This window comes from Bos taurus, chromosome 16 (assembly GCF_002263795.3).
Source record: "Bos taurus isolate L1 Dominette 01449 registration number 42190680 breed Hereford chromosome 16, ARS-UCD2.0, whole genome shotgun sequence".
Lineage (NCBI taxonomy): Eukaryota > Metazoa > Chordata > Mammalia > Artiodactyla > Bovidae > Bos > Bos taurus.
In genome coordinates this window covers 67,520,503-67,538,530 of record NC_037343.1, presented here as the reverse complement: position 1 = coordinate 67,538,530, position 18,028 = coordinate 67,520,503, and the positions used below count along the sequence as shown (strand labels likewise).

The 18,028-nt window shown below is 35.0% G+C and overlaps 1 protein-coding gene across 2 annotated transcripts; it reads left to right on the top strand.

Annotated features, from left to right (window-relative positions):
• The first annotated feature begins 279 nt into the window (after positions 1-279).
• On the top strand, positions 280-17,536 carry PDC (phosducin). Of its 2 annotated transcripts, XM_010813543.4 has the most exons (4): positions 280-461; positions 13,110-13,195; positions 14,172-14,323; positions 16,619-17,536. In XM_010813543.4, the coding sequence occupies exons 2-4, from the start codon at positions 13,135-13,137 to the stop codon at positions 17,141-17,143; spliced, it is 738 nt and encodes a 245-aa protein (XP_010811845.1). In that variant the 5' UTR covers positions 280-461; positions 13,110-13,134; the 3' UTR covers positions 17,144-17,536. The 2 variants fall into 2 exon arrangements, with proteins under 2 accessions (XP_010811845.1, NP_001159999.1); NM_001166527.1 differs by lacking the exon at positions 280-461 and having other exon boundaries at positions 13,135-13,195; positions 16,619-17,406.
• Positions 17,537-18,028: the final 492 nt, after the last annotated feature.

Below are 18,028 nucleotides of genomic sequence, written 5' to 3'. Positions count from 1 at the left end.
TTTGACCAATTTAAGAGGAAAAGATGGACTATGCCAAAAGAAGTTGTTGAGAAGGATAGTTATTACTGTTGGATCAAAAAAATTTTTTCTTGATCAGAAAAACTGATTTTTTCTTTCAGAAAATGACATGTGAATTTCTGAGAATTATTAACAGCCTATGCTAAAAAGAAATAATCTTCTTCTCAAATAATGTAATATTGGTGACCAAAGACTGTACTTGTCACAGGACTCGAAGCTCTATTTTTTTCAGTTTATTTTTTTGCCTCACTGTTAATGAATAGGTTTTGTTAATTCTCTTATCTCAATCCTATTACTTTTTCAGAGCTATTTCTGTAAGGGTCATCAATATCCAGGGATCTTAAATCTAAGCTTAAATCTGTTCCACTTCAAGAGGAGTTTAGCAGACAGTAATTCTTATCCACTGAACACAATCAAGGACACCAGGCACAGAAAACTAAACTGTGAGTCTGCAGGTAGTCTTCTTGATAATATAATTTTAAAAATTTTACCTTAGGGGGGAAATAATGATTTCACTATTTATATATTATTGTGGTTCTTTAAAAATATTTCTAAGTAACATTAAGTAATATTTATCCATTATGAAGATAATTAAATACGGTGTGTGAATGTGTGCTTGGTCGTGTCTGACTCTGCGATGCTATGGACTGTAACAGCCCACCAGGTTCCTCTGTCCATGGGATTTCCCAGGCAAGAATACTAGAGTGTGTTGCCATTTCCTCCTCTAAGCCTCTTCCGGACTCAGGGATCTAAACTGCTTCTCCTGCGTCTCCAGCATTGGTAGGAAAATTCTTTACCACTGAGCCACCTGAGAAGACCCTAAGTACTGTATATCTTTCCCTTTTAAAGTGATTTGCACAAGTCATCTTCATTAAGTTCAGAGTAAACACACAATTTTGAATATGATATTCTAGAAAGTTAAAACCATGAATAGAGGACTTAACTTTGAAATTTACAATTCTTCAGTCCTTCCTTTGAGTGAAGGGTGAACTGAAGGAAAGAAGTGATGATTCCTTACACTTTGTGAAGTTGATTCCTAAAGCTGTGAAAGGAAGTATTAGCGTTTAGCACTAAAGCATTCTCAGATCTCTGAACCAAATACTTAACCAATTGTGTGTTCCTGGGTTTTCTTATTAATATTATATTTTTTGTTGTTATCTTAATGTTTAAGGATAATAATGTCTGTTTCAGAAGGTTACTTCAAGAATTTAATGAGAAATTAAAAAAAAAAATAAAGGGGTTTATTGAGATTTATTAAATTAGGTAAAATTTTCCTCTCAATTGTTTTTTGGGTTTGTTTTTTTTTTTGCATTTTACTCCTGTGGAGGTGATTATTATTACTAATAAAACTTAACAGTTTGCATCATGAAAATGCATATAGTGAGGTTTTCCCATTCTTTTTCCATGGAACATTTTTATTAACTGCAAAGATATACAGTGTGTATATATATATATATATATATATATATATATATTTAAGCTTTAAATATATATTTGAATACACATAATATATATTTATTATATGTATATTTAATATATATATATTTGACCATTATTCATGCTACTTAGAATTACCTAATGTTAAAGCTAGAAAAAATTTTAAACATCACCTGACTCATCACAGTAATTTTTTGCCTAAATATTATGTTTATAAACTGGATTTAATGTTACATAAGCTGTTGTCAAATATGTGTGTTAGTCACTCAGTCATGTCCGACTCCTCACAACCCCATGGGGTGCAGTCCAGCAGGCTCCCTTGTCCATGGAATTCTGCAGGGAAGAACACTGGAGTGGGTTGCCATTTTCTTCTCTGCTGTCAAATATATATGTATATATAAACCATCTGTGATGTCTATAACAGAATTCAAATTGTATGTCCTGGTATAGTGCTTTTACAAGATACAAGATATATCTGCTCTGAATTTCCCATAGGATTTTGACATTTCTATTTCTTTTCAGAACAAGTAAGAAAATATCTATATGCAATAAGAGCAAACCTGGATAAGTTAATGTCTTCTTCATTTGTTAGGAACAATAATTCAGTTATAATTTGAAAGCTCCTATTTTCCAAGAATATTTTTTACTGATGATACTAGTTGAGAAATAGATTGTTATTTGTTATACCTTCCTGGGATACAAATTGTTCAAAGCTTCCCTACATCTTCCACTTGCCCTGTCTCATTTGTTGAAAAATCAAAACTATTTGAGAAAGTTAGAAGCTGAGAAAACATTCTATCTGCTCTGCAGTGTCTTGCATTAAAGTTCCTATTACAGTTCTTCTTTCAATGTTATCATAAACTTTAGACACAACAGAGGAAAAAAGTAATAAAGTAAGGGATGTTTTCAATAGTATCAATACTTGAGTTTCATATGTAAGGGAAAGGAAGAGTATTTGCTTAGAGCCAATCATTTGTTCAGCATTGTTTGTTACAGCCATTTTGAGGATGGTGTGTCCCATATTCCGCTCATCTTTCTGGGGATTTATTTTTAAAGAAAGCTCTCCTTATGATGTAAAAATATAAAAGTTGACCTCCCCCCAAAATTAACAGCTAGACAGACTAGAAGTGGTAACAGAAATCCTGAGTGCTGTTATTGTCTCTGCAAAGTCCTACTCCACTAGACAACTGAAATTCAGAAAATATATGAGTCACTGTGATATAAATGCTGAAATTTAAAGAGAAAATCACTTATGAGTTAAAAAAAATTAGAAGTAGAGAAGTAATTCACTGGAAAACAAGTGTGTCACATTCAAATTAAAATCATCTCCCATTTTCCACTTATGTACGCATCTTTAGAAAATCTTTTTACTATTGTTTTCAAGGCAATTTCATGTACATTTTATTAGCCCATACTTCATGACTTCAAATTGATCTCCTTTTCAGGTTTCACACTCTTAAATGCCGTGTGGCAAACAGACATTGCTAGAAGTAAGTCAAAGTGTATGGTAAAGGATCTTAGTCAGTAATGAAATAAGAGAATAAAACAGCTTTGAGATAAATGCATAACATGTGTGTGGCTATGTACATACACACACAACACATATACATATGCACATGTATTTGGGTGAGGGAGCTAATTAGACATAAGAAGTGCATATACATATTGATTACAAATAAAATTTATATTAGTGTGACTATATTGGAAGGACTGATGCTGAAGCTGAAACTCCAATACTTTGGCCACCTGATGCAAAGAACTGACTCATTTGAAAAGACCCTGATGCTGAGAAAGATTGAAAGTGGGAGGAGAAAGGGGACGACAGAGGATGAGATGGTTGGATGGCATCATTGACTCAGTGGACATGAGTTTGAGTAAATTCGAGGAGTTGGTAATGGACAGGGAGGCCTGGCATGCTGCAGTCCATGGGGTTGCAAAGAGTCAGACACGACTGAGCGACTGAACTGAATTTTAAATATTTGGTTCTAGTACCTAAAAATTTTAATTACTTGCTAATTATCATTTAAGTGAAAAAAGAAAGAAAGCGTTAGTTGCTTAGTCATGTCTAACTCTTTGTGACCCCGTGGACTGTAGCCCTACCAGGCTCCTCTCTCCATGGAATTCTCCAGGCAAGAATATTGGAGTGGGTAGCCATTCCCTTCTTCAAGACCTGACCCAGGGATCGAGCCCAAGTCTCCTATACTGCAGGCAAATTCTTTACCATCTGAGCCACCTGCAAAGCCTACTACTAAATATTATACATTTTATATCATTTAATCTTTACACAGTTGTTTGAGGTAGACACTATTTGATCACTCCAATCTTACAGATAGAGAAAAGGAAAGCACAGAGAATTTGGTGATTTGATCAACATCACATACCCAGTAACAGGCAGAACTAGATTTGAACCTAAGAGTTTATGTGTTGTTAATCATTATGCTATACTGTCACTTGGAAGCATTGCAATGCATGGTTTTGCCCACAAGAAGTTAATTCTTCATTGGGTAGAAGATATATATAAACAAACCAGTTAGAGAGTAACTCAAGAAATTAACTGATGTGAGCCATAAAATCCTATATTAATATTAAACCAAGACCACTTAATTCTTACTAAAAATCTCCAATTCATAGTCAGTACATAAAATAGTGGAGTGGGGTAGAGAAAGAGGAAATTGTGGCTTGAGTGAAATCATCAGTTACTTTTGTGATCTGAGAGATAATGATGTCTTCACAAGTCCAGTAATAGCTTCCATGATCTGACATGGTGCCGTCAGACCTATCTGATGTGAAATTTCCACCACTAATCACTTTTTTTAAGAAAAGAAAGAAAAAGCAGAACTGTTTTCTACAGGAGCCCATATGACATTGATAAGACAGTTGCGGCAGGGGTTAAAACATCTGACATTAATATAGTAGCACTGGTGAGAACATTAGCTTGGCTTAGTTGATCAGATTAGCTCACAGTCACCTTGGAAAAAGGTGGCAAAGGAAGGCAAAGATATAAGAAGATGTATGGTTAAAGGTAGGAAAATATAGAACATGAAGCCCTGCATGGATGTATCATCTTTATGGAGTACAGACCAAGACACAGAATCTAGAATTCTATCAAAAGTGAAGGTGAAGGAGAATATCTGTAGACTTTCCTCACCAAGAAGTTTTGCTTGGTTTTATCCACCTAATGGCACAGTATGTTCTAAGTATGCCTTAAAGATAGATAATTTGGTATATCCCACTTCAGATAAAGAATTATTTTAATCAAGCACTTCAGTACTTTATTCCCAGTCAGTTATTTATATCTCATGGCTAATCATGTTCAGACATAATAATGCCATTTTTAGTACAGCACCTTCTCTGAAACAGCTTCTTATTCAATGTGTTTTCCAAAGGGAACATATGCATTCATGTATAAGAGAGGGGGAAGGCTATTTGTTTTTAATTGTATAATAAGAACAAAAAATTATTTCAAAAATTTCACAGTGAAGATTCTTTAATACTCTGTGATTTTTACATTTTTGATGTTCATGGAAAGATGCCATGTATGTCAAAACGAGATCATTTTTATCTTTGCTTGTTGGATCTCTTTATTTTGTACTTAGAGAAACCAGTGTCAGGATACAGCATCTAAAACCTTAACTTACAATTGAAAAAAAGAAAAGGAATGAAAACACATTTACCTGGACCTCAGCCCTAGTAAATAAAATGGAATATTTCTATGGAGGCTTCCCCCTGCTCTGGCATTTATGCCTTTTATTTCTCAACAGCAAATAATACTTATTGAAATGCTTAAGACAATTTTTCCCTCTGTATGGAAAATACTGATAAACAGTGTATTCTTAAGTGCACTATAGTTACTTAATCTGACCTAAACCAAGGTGAACCCATACATTCTAAACAAAGTCTATGTATCACTCTTCTGATCTATTTTTTAACACAATAGATTGTATTGTATCGTAGTTAGCATGTGGACTGCAGCCCTGCAGGCTCCTCTGTCCATGGAATTTGCTAGGCAAGAATACTGGAGTGAGTGGCCATTTCCTACTCCAGAGGATCTTCCCAACCCAGGGATCAAATCGGCATCTCCCGCATCTCCTGCACTGGCAGGCGATTCCTTACCACTGAGCCACCTGTACCATTCTTTACCTGCTAAACCCAATGGGTAGTTAGCATAGAACATCAATATTTTTCCACAGACATCAGAACAACCCCAAGACTGGCCAAGAAAATAACTGGCACTTGTATTATTTGATAGGTAGGAGTTTCCTGGCCTATATTTTTAAAGGATCTCTGTGGCATCCCAGGAATGTGGGCCCAGAGCAGAGAAAAAAACTAATAAACAATCTAAAAAATGGGCAACATAATCCTAACTATGCCTCATTTCCCTACCTGCCATTCTTAAAGGATAGTTGGGGAAATGTGAGAAATGCTGAGGCCCCAAACCAAAGCTTTACAATGTAAGGAAAAGACAGGCCATATAGAAGGACAGAAATAGTGGCCAGAATCTATATAATTTAGATAATGCTTTACAATTAAGAGTCAGGTGCTATGCACTCAACTGTATCCCTCCAAATTCATATGTTGATGACCTAATTCCAAATGTAATGGCATTTTGAGATAAGTAATTAATAAGGAAATAATTAATGGTTAAATGAGGTTATGAGGGTAGGGCCTTGATTCATAGGATTAATGTCCTGACAATATGGGATGTCAGAACTCCAGCTCTCTGTATCATTTAATAACACAGGGAGGTGACTTTCTGCAAACCAGTAAGAGAGGCTTCACCGGAAATCAATCTTAATCTGAGACTTCTAGCCTACAGAAATGTAGGAAAATAAATTTCTGTTGTTTAAGCTTCAAAGTCTGTCACATTTTGTTATAGCAGTCCTAGCAGACTAAGTCACCAGTAAACTAGGTTTATACGTGATTTTTTACAAGTAGAAAAGTGGTATAAAGTTTTAAAGACTAAAGTGTTAGCTTGTAAACATATGCCACACGTTGAGAAGATTTTATATAAAAGTTGAGCTACATAAAAACAGGACTAAGAAACAGGCTTAATTTTTGAATTTGCTCTTAAAGATTGCTGAAGCCATAGAACTGTTTCTTCAGTTACATTTAAAAAGGCTTCCCTGGTGTCCAGATGGTAAAGAATCTGCCTGCAATGCAGGAGACCTGAGTTCAATCCTGGATGGGGAAGATCCCCTGGAGAAGGAAATGGCAACCCACTCCAGGATTCTTGCCTGGAGAATTCCATGGACAGAAGAGCTTGACGGGCTACAGTCCATGGGGTCGCAAAGAGTTGGACACGACTGAGCGACTAACACTTTCACTTTCACATTGAAAAATTCAAATGTCATTGTTTGGAATGTAGAATTAATTATCTTAAAATGGTTGAGATGAGTCTTAGAGTGAAGTATCTCACTTTGCTACACAAATCTCAACACCAAGATCAGTGCAACATTTCCATAATTTTGCTACACAAGCGAGAGTAGTTCTATAAAGAGCATTTTGCAGTTTTATTTTGATACGAAACTGAAGCATATTGCCTATTACACTTGCTTTTATCAGTGATCAGAGACACAGGATTGATGATAAATTCTCAGGCAATATGTATGACTGTCAAGAACCAACAGCAGGCAAAGCCATTTTGTCTTTTGCATTAACTTTCCAGAGTCATTATCAGTCATTTAGAATTTATTCAGAAAACTTGAAATAAACAGACTCTTCTATTACATTTAGTATAAATGAATGAGGTTTAATCCAAAGCAGAGAAATATATAATTCATATAAATACTATCTCAAGAAATATATAATTCAAATATATACTATCTCAAGAAATATATCATTAGAATAAGTATTATCTCAAAGAATAAGGACATAGTGACTTATTGATTTGTTATTTTTCATATTCTCATCTTGGTTTTAATACTTATACAAAAATTAGGTGGATTTGTTTCATTAATTCATTCATTCATTGAGCATGTTATTGAATAGCGGAAAAAAACAAGGATTTTAGAAATTTGGAAGTCAGAGAAACCTGGATTTGAAATTGAGTTCTATCTACTCCATACTACCTCTGTGAGCTTTGGCAAGTCACTGAATCTCTCAGAGCCTGAGAATTCACATCTGAAAAATGAGGAAAAGGTTTTGTGAACATTTAAAATAGTGTGTATATAAAGTGGACATACCACTTAGATTCTTTCTAAATTGCTGCCGTCATTTATGGACTTTTTTTTACAACATGTGAAACAATTATCAGAAGTAAGACAGTGACAAGTAAAGATAGTCTTTGTCCTAGAAGAATTTACAGTAATGAAGCATGTAAGATAAGTTCTAGAAACTGTTGTGAATGCTAGGACAGAAATGAGTTTAAGGTTCAGTGATGAGAGGATCACACTATTTGAAAACTCACCAGTAAATTACAACAGTTCGTATTGAAAGCAAAGCTCTTCTTTAGGAACACTGAGACTCTATAGTCAGTTCTAAACTAGATATTTTGATTAGATTAAATCAACATATATGAAATGACTAATGAATGTCATCACAGTTTCATGTGAACAGGAGTAATGACAACAATGAAATATTCTAAGGGTGGATTTGAGGTTTTTAGAGAGATTTTAAAAGCAAATATTTAAGAATTTTACTCACTTCCTTTCTATTCCAGATCACTATTTTGTGCAAAACAGGAACTAAAAGAAAAATTGTTTTAAATTGTCACATTTTATTTCTTAGTAATTACTAAACCATGGATGGGGGGTGTTAGAATTTTGAAGACGTAGTTTGAAAAATCTTATCCCATATAAGCTACTATTTTAACATAAAATCTTATCCCATATAAGCTAGTATTTTAACATACTATTAAATCCTAAACTAAGAGAAAAATAAAACCTAACTTGGTAGAATTATACTTTTAAATTCTATTTCTCGCCAATATTATTTTTACTTTTAAGAGTTTTGTAGTACTCATTTGAATGGTAGTCTGTCAAAGGTCATCCAAACACAATTTTTACTTAACACAGATTTTATTAATTGAAACAGTATTATAACTGTCTGAAATAATAAAGAACACTAACACAGATTTTTATAATATATCATATGGAAAATAGAGTAATTCTTGAACCACAGTAAATCTTAGGGAAGGTGGCAGATTTTTTTGTCTTCTTGCTCAACCTTATCACCAATTTCCAATCATATCTGTTATTCCCAATAACATCTATAAATCATCATTTAATATTGTTTACAATAATAATTGTATTTACAATATTATTGTGTTTATAATAACACAAAGTCTTATAAAATCCTATTATTACTTTAAATCCTTTTAACCTAAAGTAGACATGGAATTTTTTAGCTACTAATAATACCACTGCAAATTAAATATTGATCATATTTTTAAATGACTATTATACATAGAAATATATAGAAATTATTTTATTTTATAGATTTACATAGCACTTACCATGTGCAAGCATCTAAGCACCTTCCAAATACTAATTGGATTAATTTTAGGATACAAAAGCAAATTTTGAAGAGAATAAATTATTTGAGATAATCAGAAAACCTCAGAGTAAGTTGATGAAGGGGATGTGAACAGGTATACCCCACTCCAGTACTCTTGCCTGAATAATCCCATGGATGGAGGAGCCTAGTAGGCTGCAGTTCATGGGGTTTCGAAGAGTCGGACATGACTGAGCGACTTCACTTTCACTTTTCACTTTCATGCATTGGAGAAGGAAATGGCAAGCCACTCCAGTGTTCTTGCCTGGAGAATCCCAGGGATGGAGCCTGGTGGGTGCCGTCTCTGGGGTCGCACAGAGTCAGACACGACTGAAGTGAGTTAGCAGCGGCAGCAGCTCAAACTTATCAATAACTAATAGGCTTGTGTCTTCCTCTACAGTGTCTTCAAGCAAATACATCTCTTCCAATTTTTTTTCCAATTTCTGTCTCTGTTGTAAATTTTACCAATCTATGTGAAAGTGAAAGTGAGGTCGCTCAGTCGTGTCCGACTCTTTGCGACCCCGTGGACTGTAGCCTACCAGGCTCCTCTGTCCATGGGATTCTCCAGGCAAGAGTACTGGAGTGGGTTGCCATTTCCTTCTCCAGGGGATCTTCCCGACCCAGGGATCGAACCCTGGTCTCCCTCATTGCAGGCAGACGCTTTAACCTCTGAGCCACCAGGGAAGCCCTCTAACTCAAATGGAGGCATTAGGTAAGGAATAGACTCTATCTTTTACTACACAGGCAACTTGGCTTACTTAAGTTTTAGAATTTGTGAATGCCATACTAGATGAGTTTTGTTCTTCACGTAACTCAGAGTCCAGAGAAAAGGCTGGCCCATAGTCTATTCTTTTCTTTTTAGCTGTGGTGGGTCTCAGTTGCAGCTCACAGGCTTCTCTTTAGTTGTGGCAGCCAGGCTCAGTAGTTGTGGTGTGCAGGTGTGTGGGCTTACCTGTCCTGCAGCATGTGGGATCTTAGTTCCCCAGGATCAAACCCAGGTCTCCTACTTTGCAAGGAGGATTCTTAACTACTGGACCACCAGTGAAGACCCCCACAGTCTACTCTTAACATAGACTAATCCAATCAATGGATCAGGTTTTCCCCCAAGTAACTGGATTATCTTTTCAGTAAAAGAATTCCTTGAAATTGGTGAAAGTCTTTTTGAAAACTGAAATTTCTTTTTTCTCCACTAGATTGCCAACTAGGTTGGCAAGAAACAGGTTAAGAAGCAGGATGCTTCTCTCTCTTCACCATGTGAAGTAAAATTTCACATAGGTTTTCTTAAACTTATGTACATTTGTTGTAAATAGTAGCTATCCCAAATAATCAATTTACTTTTGCAAAATAAAAGTGACTAGCCCTTTCATTGTCATTTATTTGAAATACCAATTTAACAAAAAAACAGAGAAACTAGCTTGAAACCAACTTTCTGAGGACTAAATAACTATTGAAGTTATCAAACAGTTTCCATTACTTTGTTCTTCTGAAGAAAATGTATATTAATTTTTCTTAGATGCAAAAATTACTTTTAAGTAATTCCAGTAGGTAATTAAGTGGATTCTTTTGTCCAACAGCATTTACTTACTTCTGTTTTCTCTTATTTTCATTTTCTTTTATTCTTTTTCATAACTAAATTTACTCAAATTTAAAATTATCTATTATAGTTATTTATTTTTAATTAATTTATTTTAATTGGAGGCTAACTACTTTACAATATTGTGGTAGTTTTTGCCATACATTGACATGAATCAGCCATGGGTGTACATGTGTCTCCCCATCTCGAACCTCCCTCCATCTCCCTCCCCATCTCATGCTTCTCAGTTGTCCCAGTACACCAGCTTTGAGTGCCCTGTTTCATGCATCGAACCTGGACTGGTGATCTATTTCACACATGGTAATGTACATGTTTCAGTGCTATTCTCTCAAATCATCCCCCCTTCACCTTTTCCCACAGAGTCCAAAAGTCTGTTCTTTACATCTGTGTCTCTTTTGCTGTCTTGCATATAGGGTCATCATTACATCTTTCTAAATTCCATATATATGTACTAATATACTGTATTGTTGCTTTTGTTTCTGACTTACTTCACTCTGTATAATAGGCTCCAGTTTCATCCACCTCATTAGAACTGACTCAAATGTGTTCTTTGCTATAGTGGAGTAATATTCCTTTGTGTATATGTACCACAACTTTCTTATCCATTCATCTGCATGGAAGCAACAGCTAGGTTGCTTCCTTTCCTAGCTATTGCAAACCGTGCTGCAATGAACATTGGGGTACACATGTCTCTTTCAATTCTGGTTTCCTCAGTGTGTATGCTCTGCAGTGGGATTGCTGGATCATAAGGCAGTTCTATTTCCAGTTTTTTAAGGAATCTCCACACTGTTCTCCATAGTGGCTGTACTACTTTGCATTCCCACCAACAATGTAAGAGGGTTCCCTTTTCTCCACACCCTCTCCAGCATTTATTCTTTGTAGACATTTTGATGGCGGCCATTCTGATGGGTGTGAGATGGTACCTCATTGTGGTTTTGATTTGCATTTCTCTAATAATAAGTGATGTTGAGCATCTGTTTGTTAGCCATCTGTATGTCTTCTTTGGAGAAATGTCTGTTTAGTCCTTTGGCCCATTTTTGGGCCATTGGGTTGTTTATTTTTCTGGTATTGAGCTGCATGAGCTGCTTGCATATTTTGAAGATTAATTCTTTATCAGTTGTATATTTATAGTCACATATATACTGTGGAATAGACCGGCATCCCCTTGACTGCTTTTTCTTAAAAGTCTTTTCTTGTTCAAATTGGCAATCAAACTGGCAAAGACCTTTGACCTCCAGTGATTCTGGGTAGGAATTGTAATGAGGGAAACAATAAAATTAAGATGCCAGTACAAATGTTGGGGGACAAAGTCTCAGCAAGAAAGGAATTGAGACAAAGAGTTCTGGTTTACCATTCTGTGCCTTGGGAAAGCACCAAACAGACCAAGCTCAGTGTCTATCAACAAAAAATTAAGAGGGGATCAACACATAAGCTGGATGATATCACTGCTTAAAACTGACTTTGAAAGAAAAAGACAAAGGGGAAAGAGTAGAAGAGGGAGAAAAAGTAAAAAGAGAGTATATCCCCCCGTTATTTATCCTCCCCTGACTTGAAAATTTCAAGAAAATCACAACTATAGAGACTTTCTTAGGGTATGTGTTAGTATGTATATTAGAGTTTTCCAGATAATGGAAAGATAAATAGGCAAATAAGTTGGATTTAAATGTGAACTAAGAATAAATAAATTCTACACAAGGGCATCAAGGAGGTTCCTAAGAATAAAACTTCACATGCTTTCAGTGGATTTTGTGACAATTTATTTTAGCTTCTCAAAATTCTATAGGCATAGTTACTGGTTGCTTCCATTTGGTTGGTGGGTGACATCACCAAAACATGCTTTATGGTATGGACAGCAGTTAGGGTATAAGGCTTCAAATTGCACTGTTCCTTAAGATCAAAAATAGTGAATGCCAATTTAGAAGCTGGATTTGTCAAACCATACTGAGAAAAAATGACACAGTATCTTAACTTCCATTTAAAAGTTAATGCTTTAAGACTCAGCTCTAAAATCAAAAGTAGGTTCAAATTCGTGCTCTACCACTTACTATGTGATCTTAAGCTAGTAAAACTTAAACTCCCGGTCCTTTAGCTTCCTTGCCTATAAAATGGTGTTAACAATGTTCCTGCTACATATGGCTGTGTGAGAATTAGTGACTTTTGACACATAAAATGATTGATACTTCGCCAGGCACATACAAGTGTTCATAGTAAGTATGTAATTATTATTAATTAAAACATTATTACTATATAAAATGATTATAATCTTATGAAATTTGATAACAGATAGTAATAAAAAAGAAAATCAGTAATAAATAATACTAAGTACACAGACCTAAACTGAAGCCTTTTTAAGTAAAGACAAACTATAAATTATGTAAAATTCTTAGGTCAAAATATCTTTAATGACCCAAATACTAAATTAATGTCCTTTTACGAGGTAGGCAGAATGCTAAACACCATATCACTTAGTCACAACCCTTAACTTACATGGAACCTGGCAGCAGAATATATATACATCTATTTCTCCTAGAATTCATCTGTCATCATTACTTCTTTGTTTATCCTATAGATCATATCAAAACTAAATCTCTAAAATGGAAAAAGCAAAAAGCAAAAGTTTGGAGGAAGACTTTGAAGGACAGGCCTCACATACAGGTAAGCAAAGTCAGAAGAAAAAAACAATTGTAGACTTAAAATTAAATTTGGAGATCTCTTATTGTCATTACTCAGTATGAAACTTAAGTAATACCTTTGAATGGGTTGATGGAATCATCTAAAAAATATTTGACTGCATAAATTAATGTGAAATCGAATACTTTTGAAACAATTTTAATTAGATATCAAAGAAAGAGAAAAACACTGATTATTGAGAATTTCTTGCTGTCTGTCATAAAACCTCTCTATCTACACTACACGTAAGCCACTTTTCTTCTCTCCTAATTTCTCCCACTATGGGCTTTCTTTGCCATTGTAAACAATAGAAAACCAAAAGAAAAATAAATAAATTGAGTTTTCAATTTTAATTTTTTGAATCTAAAAAATACAATAATTTTTAAAAATATAAATTTGTTTTAATTGGAGGCTAATTACTTTACAATATTGTATTGGTTTTGCCATATATCAACATGAATCTGCCACGGGTGTACACGTGTTCCCCATCCTGAACCCCCTGCCCACCTCCCTCCCCGTAAAAATTGATTTCAAGATTCTTCCAGAATAACTAAGACTTCATTTTATCCAAAGCCTGTTTTCTTGATCTGTTAAATTGTGTGTGGCTGTCTATATACCACTAGCAAGAGTTTAAAAGTCAAATAGCATGGTTTAAATTTTTAAATTCAAGTTTCTTTTAACTCTTTTGAATCTTATTTAAGTAATACTCCCTTCTCTGTTTAATAATCATACACAATTTTTAGATTTAGTCAGGAGTTTGAATGAATTTATATGAATACTAAACAAAAATCCATGAAAACTAATTTCATAATGACAGTGACCTTCTAAGTATAACACAAAACCAAGAAATCACAAAGGAAGATTGATAAATTTAGCTATATAAATGAGGAAAGGAAGGAAGGAAGAGAGAAAGGGAAGAAACATGGAAAGGGGAGACAGTTTGCTTTAAATTTTATTCCAGGACCCAAAGGAGTAATAAATGACTGGAGAAAGTTTAAATTGGAGAGTGAAGATAGTGATTCAGTTGCACCCAGCAAGAAGGAGATTCTCAGACAAATGTCTTCTCCTCAGAGTAGAGATGACAAAGACTCAAAAGAAAGATTCAGCAGAAAGGTAAGATAAGAAAAAAATCTATTATTTATTATTAACAATCTACAATATGTTTTTATTAAAGTATTGTTTGTATTAGCAAAAAAAAAAAAAGCAGGGGTGGGGGTGGGAAATGCAGTAAATGCCTTTGCCTATGAAGTCATCATAGGCAACTGTTAAAAGAATGAGTTACAAATACATGATCTGACTTAGAGGTAGTTCCACAATATGAGAAAGCAAGATGCAGAAAGTTATGTGATACCATTTTCTAGAGCAATAGAAAACAAACACTGTATTTGTATTTATGCTGAAATGATTATATGAGCATATATGTAAAAAAGTACAAAAAGACACTGACCAAACTGACAATATTGGTTAAGTGGAAGGGTGGGGTTCATTGACAGTTCTCAGCTTCCTCCTTCCAAGGAGGAGGAAGAAGGTAAGCAGAATAAGCCGCAATATATCCATGATTTTTTTTAAAGGAGCATTTTAAAAAATTCTCATTTGTCTCTTAGTATATAATGTGTATGTAAATCAGTATTTGTGGTTCAGTCTGTTTAACAGAGAACTATGATAGCAACTTCGGAGAAGGCAATGGCACCCCACTCCAGTACTCTTGCCTGGAAAATCCCATGGGCGGAGGAGCCTGGTAGGCTGCAGTCCATGGGGTCCCTAAGAGTCGGACACAACTGAGCAACTTCACTTTCACTTTTCACTTTCATGCATTGGAGAAGGAAATGGCAACCCACTCCATGTTCTTGACTGGAGAATCCCAGGGATGAGGGAGCCTGGTGGGCTGCCGTCTATGGGGTCGCACAGAGTTGGACACGACTGAAGCGACTTAGCAGCAGCATGATAGCAACTTACAAATTATACAAAACATTTAACAATGGTTAGGGTTAAAATAAATTAATTTGGAAAGACAAACTTAAAGCAGAAAAAATAATATGATAAGAAGAATGAGATAAAAAAAAGAGAATAAGGACATTAGAAAAACAAATATAGGAGGAAGAAACAAGAGAACAACGAAAGCACCAGATATTTCTACTTAATCCTGGTATCTTCTATAAAAAACCTACCTCATAAGTTTATTGTGAAGATCAAGAAAATAATCTATATAAATTATCTAATAAATAGCAAATTTTCCATGAATTTGGAGGTCACCCAACTTCCATGGTTCTGGGCTGCTCCACATCAATTAATCACACTATATCCCATCAACACACACTCCCATCGTGTGTGTGTGCATGTGTGTGTGTGAAGGGAGAGGGTGTTTAAAATTCTATTGCCTAAATCATAATGACATTGCAATTAAGAAAGCCTCTGCAGGTAATTTTATATTCCAGCTGCAGTGAAAAGTAGCTGTCTTGCAAATAGAAGTTAGGTCTTTTCTCATTTTAGCCTAAACCAGTGCATACAAATCACCAGGAGGGCTTGTTTAAACATGGCTCACTCAGCCTCACCCTGCCAGATTCTGATTCAGTAGATCTGGGGTGGCGCCCCCAAACTCGCGTTTCCCAGAACTTTTTGGCTGGTCGTGATGCCACCAGTCTTCTGGCTCATCTGGTGAACTCCAAATGTTGGTAAAAGCTGTCTTGCTTAAATGCCATCCTACAGATTCCAAAAAAACCAGTAAGTGATTAGACAAAATCTTTTAAACAACTTTTGTTGAGGAGGCAATAATGTCCAAAGGCATTTGTTGGGGACCCATTTAAATGAGTGTGCAGGCACTTGTGTGCACATGTGTGTATTTACAGTTTTATGAAAGTCACTCTAAAGTAGACCTTGCTGGGTTTTTTTTCACCCAAACTGGAATATTCCACGACCATCTCACAGCTCAACTATATTCAGCAATACTAATGTATGCATTTAATCATGAAATAATTACTGAACCTCTATTATGGGCCAGACACAAAACATATTAGAGAGTGATGAATGACACACAAAAAACTCCTGCCCCCACAGAACACAAAAGTTAGGAAAACTAATATGAGACAAATAAATATATATAATGATATCAAGTATTATTTATTACTATGAAGAAAAATAATAAAGCAAAAGGGGTACTAAGTGTGGGGCAGGGACACTTTTAGGTACAATAATCAAAGAAGGTGACATTTGAACAAATGAGGTGGAAGAAAAGGCCACCTCAGGAGGTAGTGAAAGTGAGTCACTCAGTCGCGTCCGACTCTTTGCGACCCCGTGGAGGTAGAGGAGACAGCAAATGCAAACTCTTAAAGTTGAGAACAGGTTTGTTATGTATAAGGAATACAAATTTCTGACTGATTGATCTCTATCATTTCTTTCATCTATTCCCAGATGAGCGTTCAAGAATATGAACTAATCCACAAAGACAAAGAAGATGAAAATTGCCTTCGTAAATACCGCAGACAGTGTATGCAGGATATGCACCAGAAGCTGAGTTTTGGGCCTAGATATGGGTTTGTGTATGAGCTGGAATCTGGGGAGCAATTCCTGGAAACCATTGAAAAGGAACAGAAAATCACCACTATCGTTGTTCATATTTATGAAGATGGTATTAAGGGCTGTGATGCTCTAAACAGTAGCTTGATATGCCTTGCAGCCGAATACCCTATGGTCAAGTTTTGTAAAATAAAGGCTTCTAATACAGGTGCCGGAGACCGCTTTTCCTCAGATGTACTCCCCACGCTGCTTGTCTACAAAGGTGGGGAACTCCTAAGCAATTTCATTAGTGTTACTGAACAGCTGGCTGAAGAATTTTTTACTGGGGATGTGGAGTCTTTCCTAAATGAATATGGGTTATTACCTGAAAAGGAGATGCATGTCCTAGAGCAGAGCAACATGGAAGAGGATATGGAATAAAGATTCACTATGTCAATGTTTCATATTTCGTATTTCTCCTTTAAGCATTGAACACTGATTTTGGTAGTATTCACATTCTTTTAGGGAATACCAAACATAGCCCTGGCTTTTCTAATTTGGGGAAGAAAAACTCCAGACTGACACTAAAATTATATGATTAGCATGTCTTAATATTAGTTACTCAAGCTGATATAACACTTTACCTCAAAACATTGTAGTCTTCAGCAATATGTTAGTAGACAAAGAGAATATGAAAAATACTGTGAAAGTTTTCAAAAATCCCTTTCAAGTTATATGTTGGCTTTTTTATTCCATGCTTTTCCTTATTGTTATTACTAGGTTTTTCAAATTATATTGTTAATTATAAATTTGCTTGTGTAATAAGAATAAAGTCTCGTAAGGAAATACACTCTCTATTTGAAGTCTGTTCTCTCTCAAATATTATATTATCAAGGCCCTAAAACATTATATAACCCAAAATACAAATAAATTTTCATTTGGTAAGATATTTTATATTCCAAATAAACTAATACATAAGAAACTTAGGAACACTGTGGTACATTAAAATTATTATTAAAAAGTATTTGTTTAAAAATACAGTTTCAGAGTTTCAGAAAATAACTTTAAGAAAAAAAGCGAGTAGAAGCAAGGTCTTTTGTCTTTTTAGACAAAAGAATAATATTTAGTGGTAATAATAATTACAACTATCACTTATTGATTGTCTTTTAAGGGTCAATATTTTATACATGTCATTTCTAATACTTAACCACAATTCTGCAAGTAAGTATTACTACCATTTCATAAATGATGAAATTGAAATTCAGAGAAATAGAAGTTCTACTTCCATTTCCCTTGAAAACACTTGGGAAACTCTCCTGCTACACA

Coding starts and splice junctions, on each gene's coding strand:
- PDC (XM_010813543.4), top strand. CDS start 13,135: ATGGAAAAAGCAAAAAGCAAAAGTTTGGAGGAAGACTTTGAAGGACAG. Junction 13,196..14,171: donor AGGACAGGCCTCACATACAG/GTAAGCAAAGTC, acceptor ATTTTATTCCAG/GACCCAAAGGAGTAATAAAT. Junction 14,324..16,618: donor AAGAAAGATTCAGCAGAAAG/GTAAGATAAGAA, acceptor ATCTATTCCCAG/ATGAGCGTTCAAGAATATGA.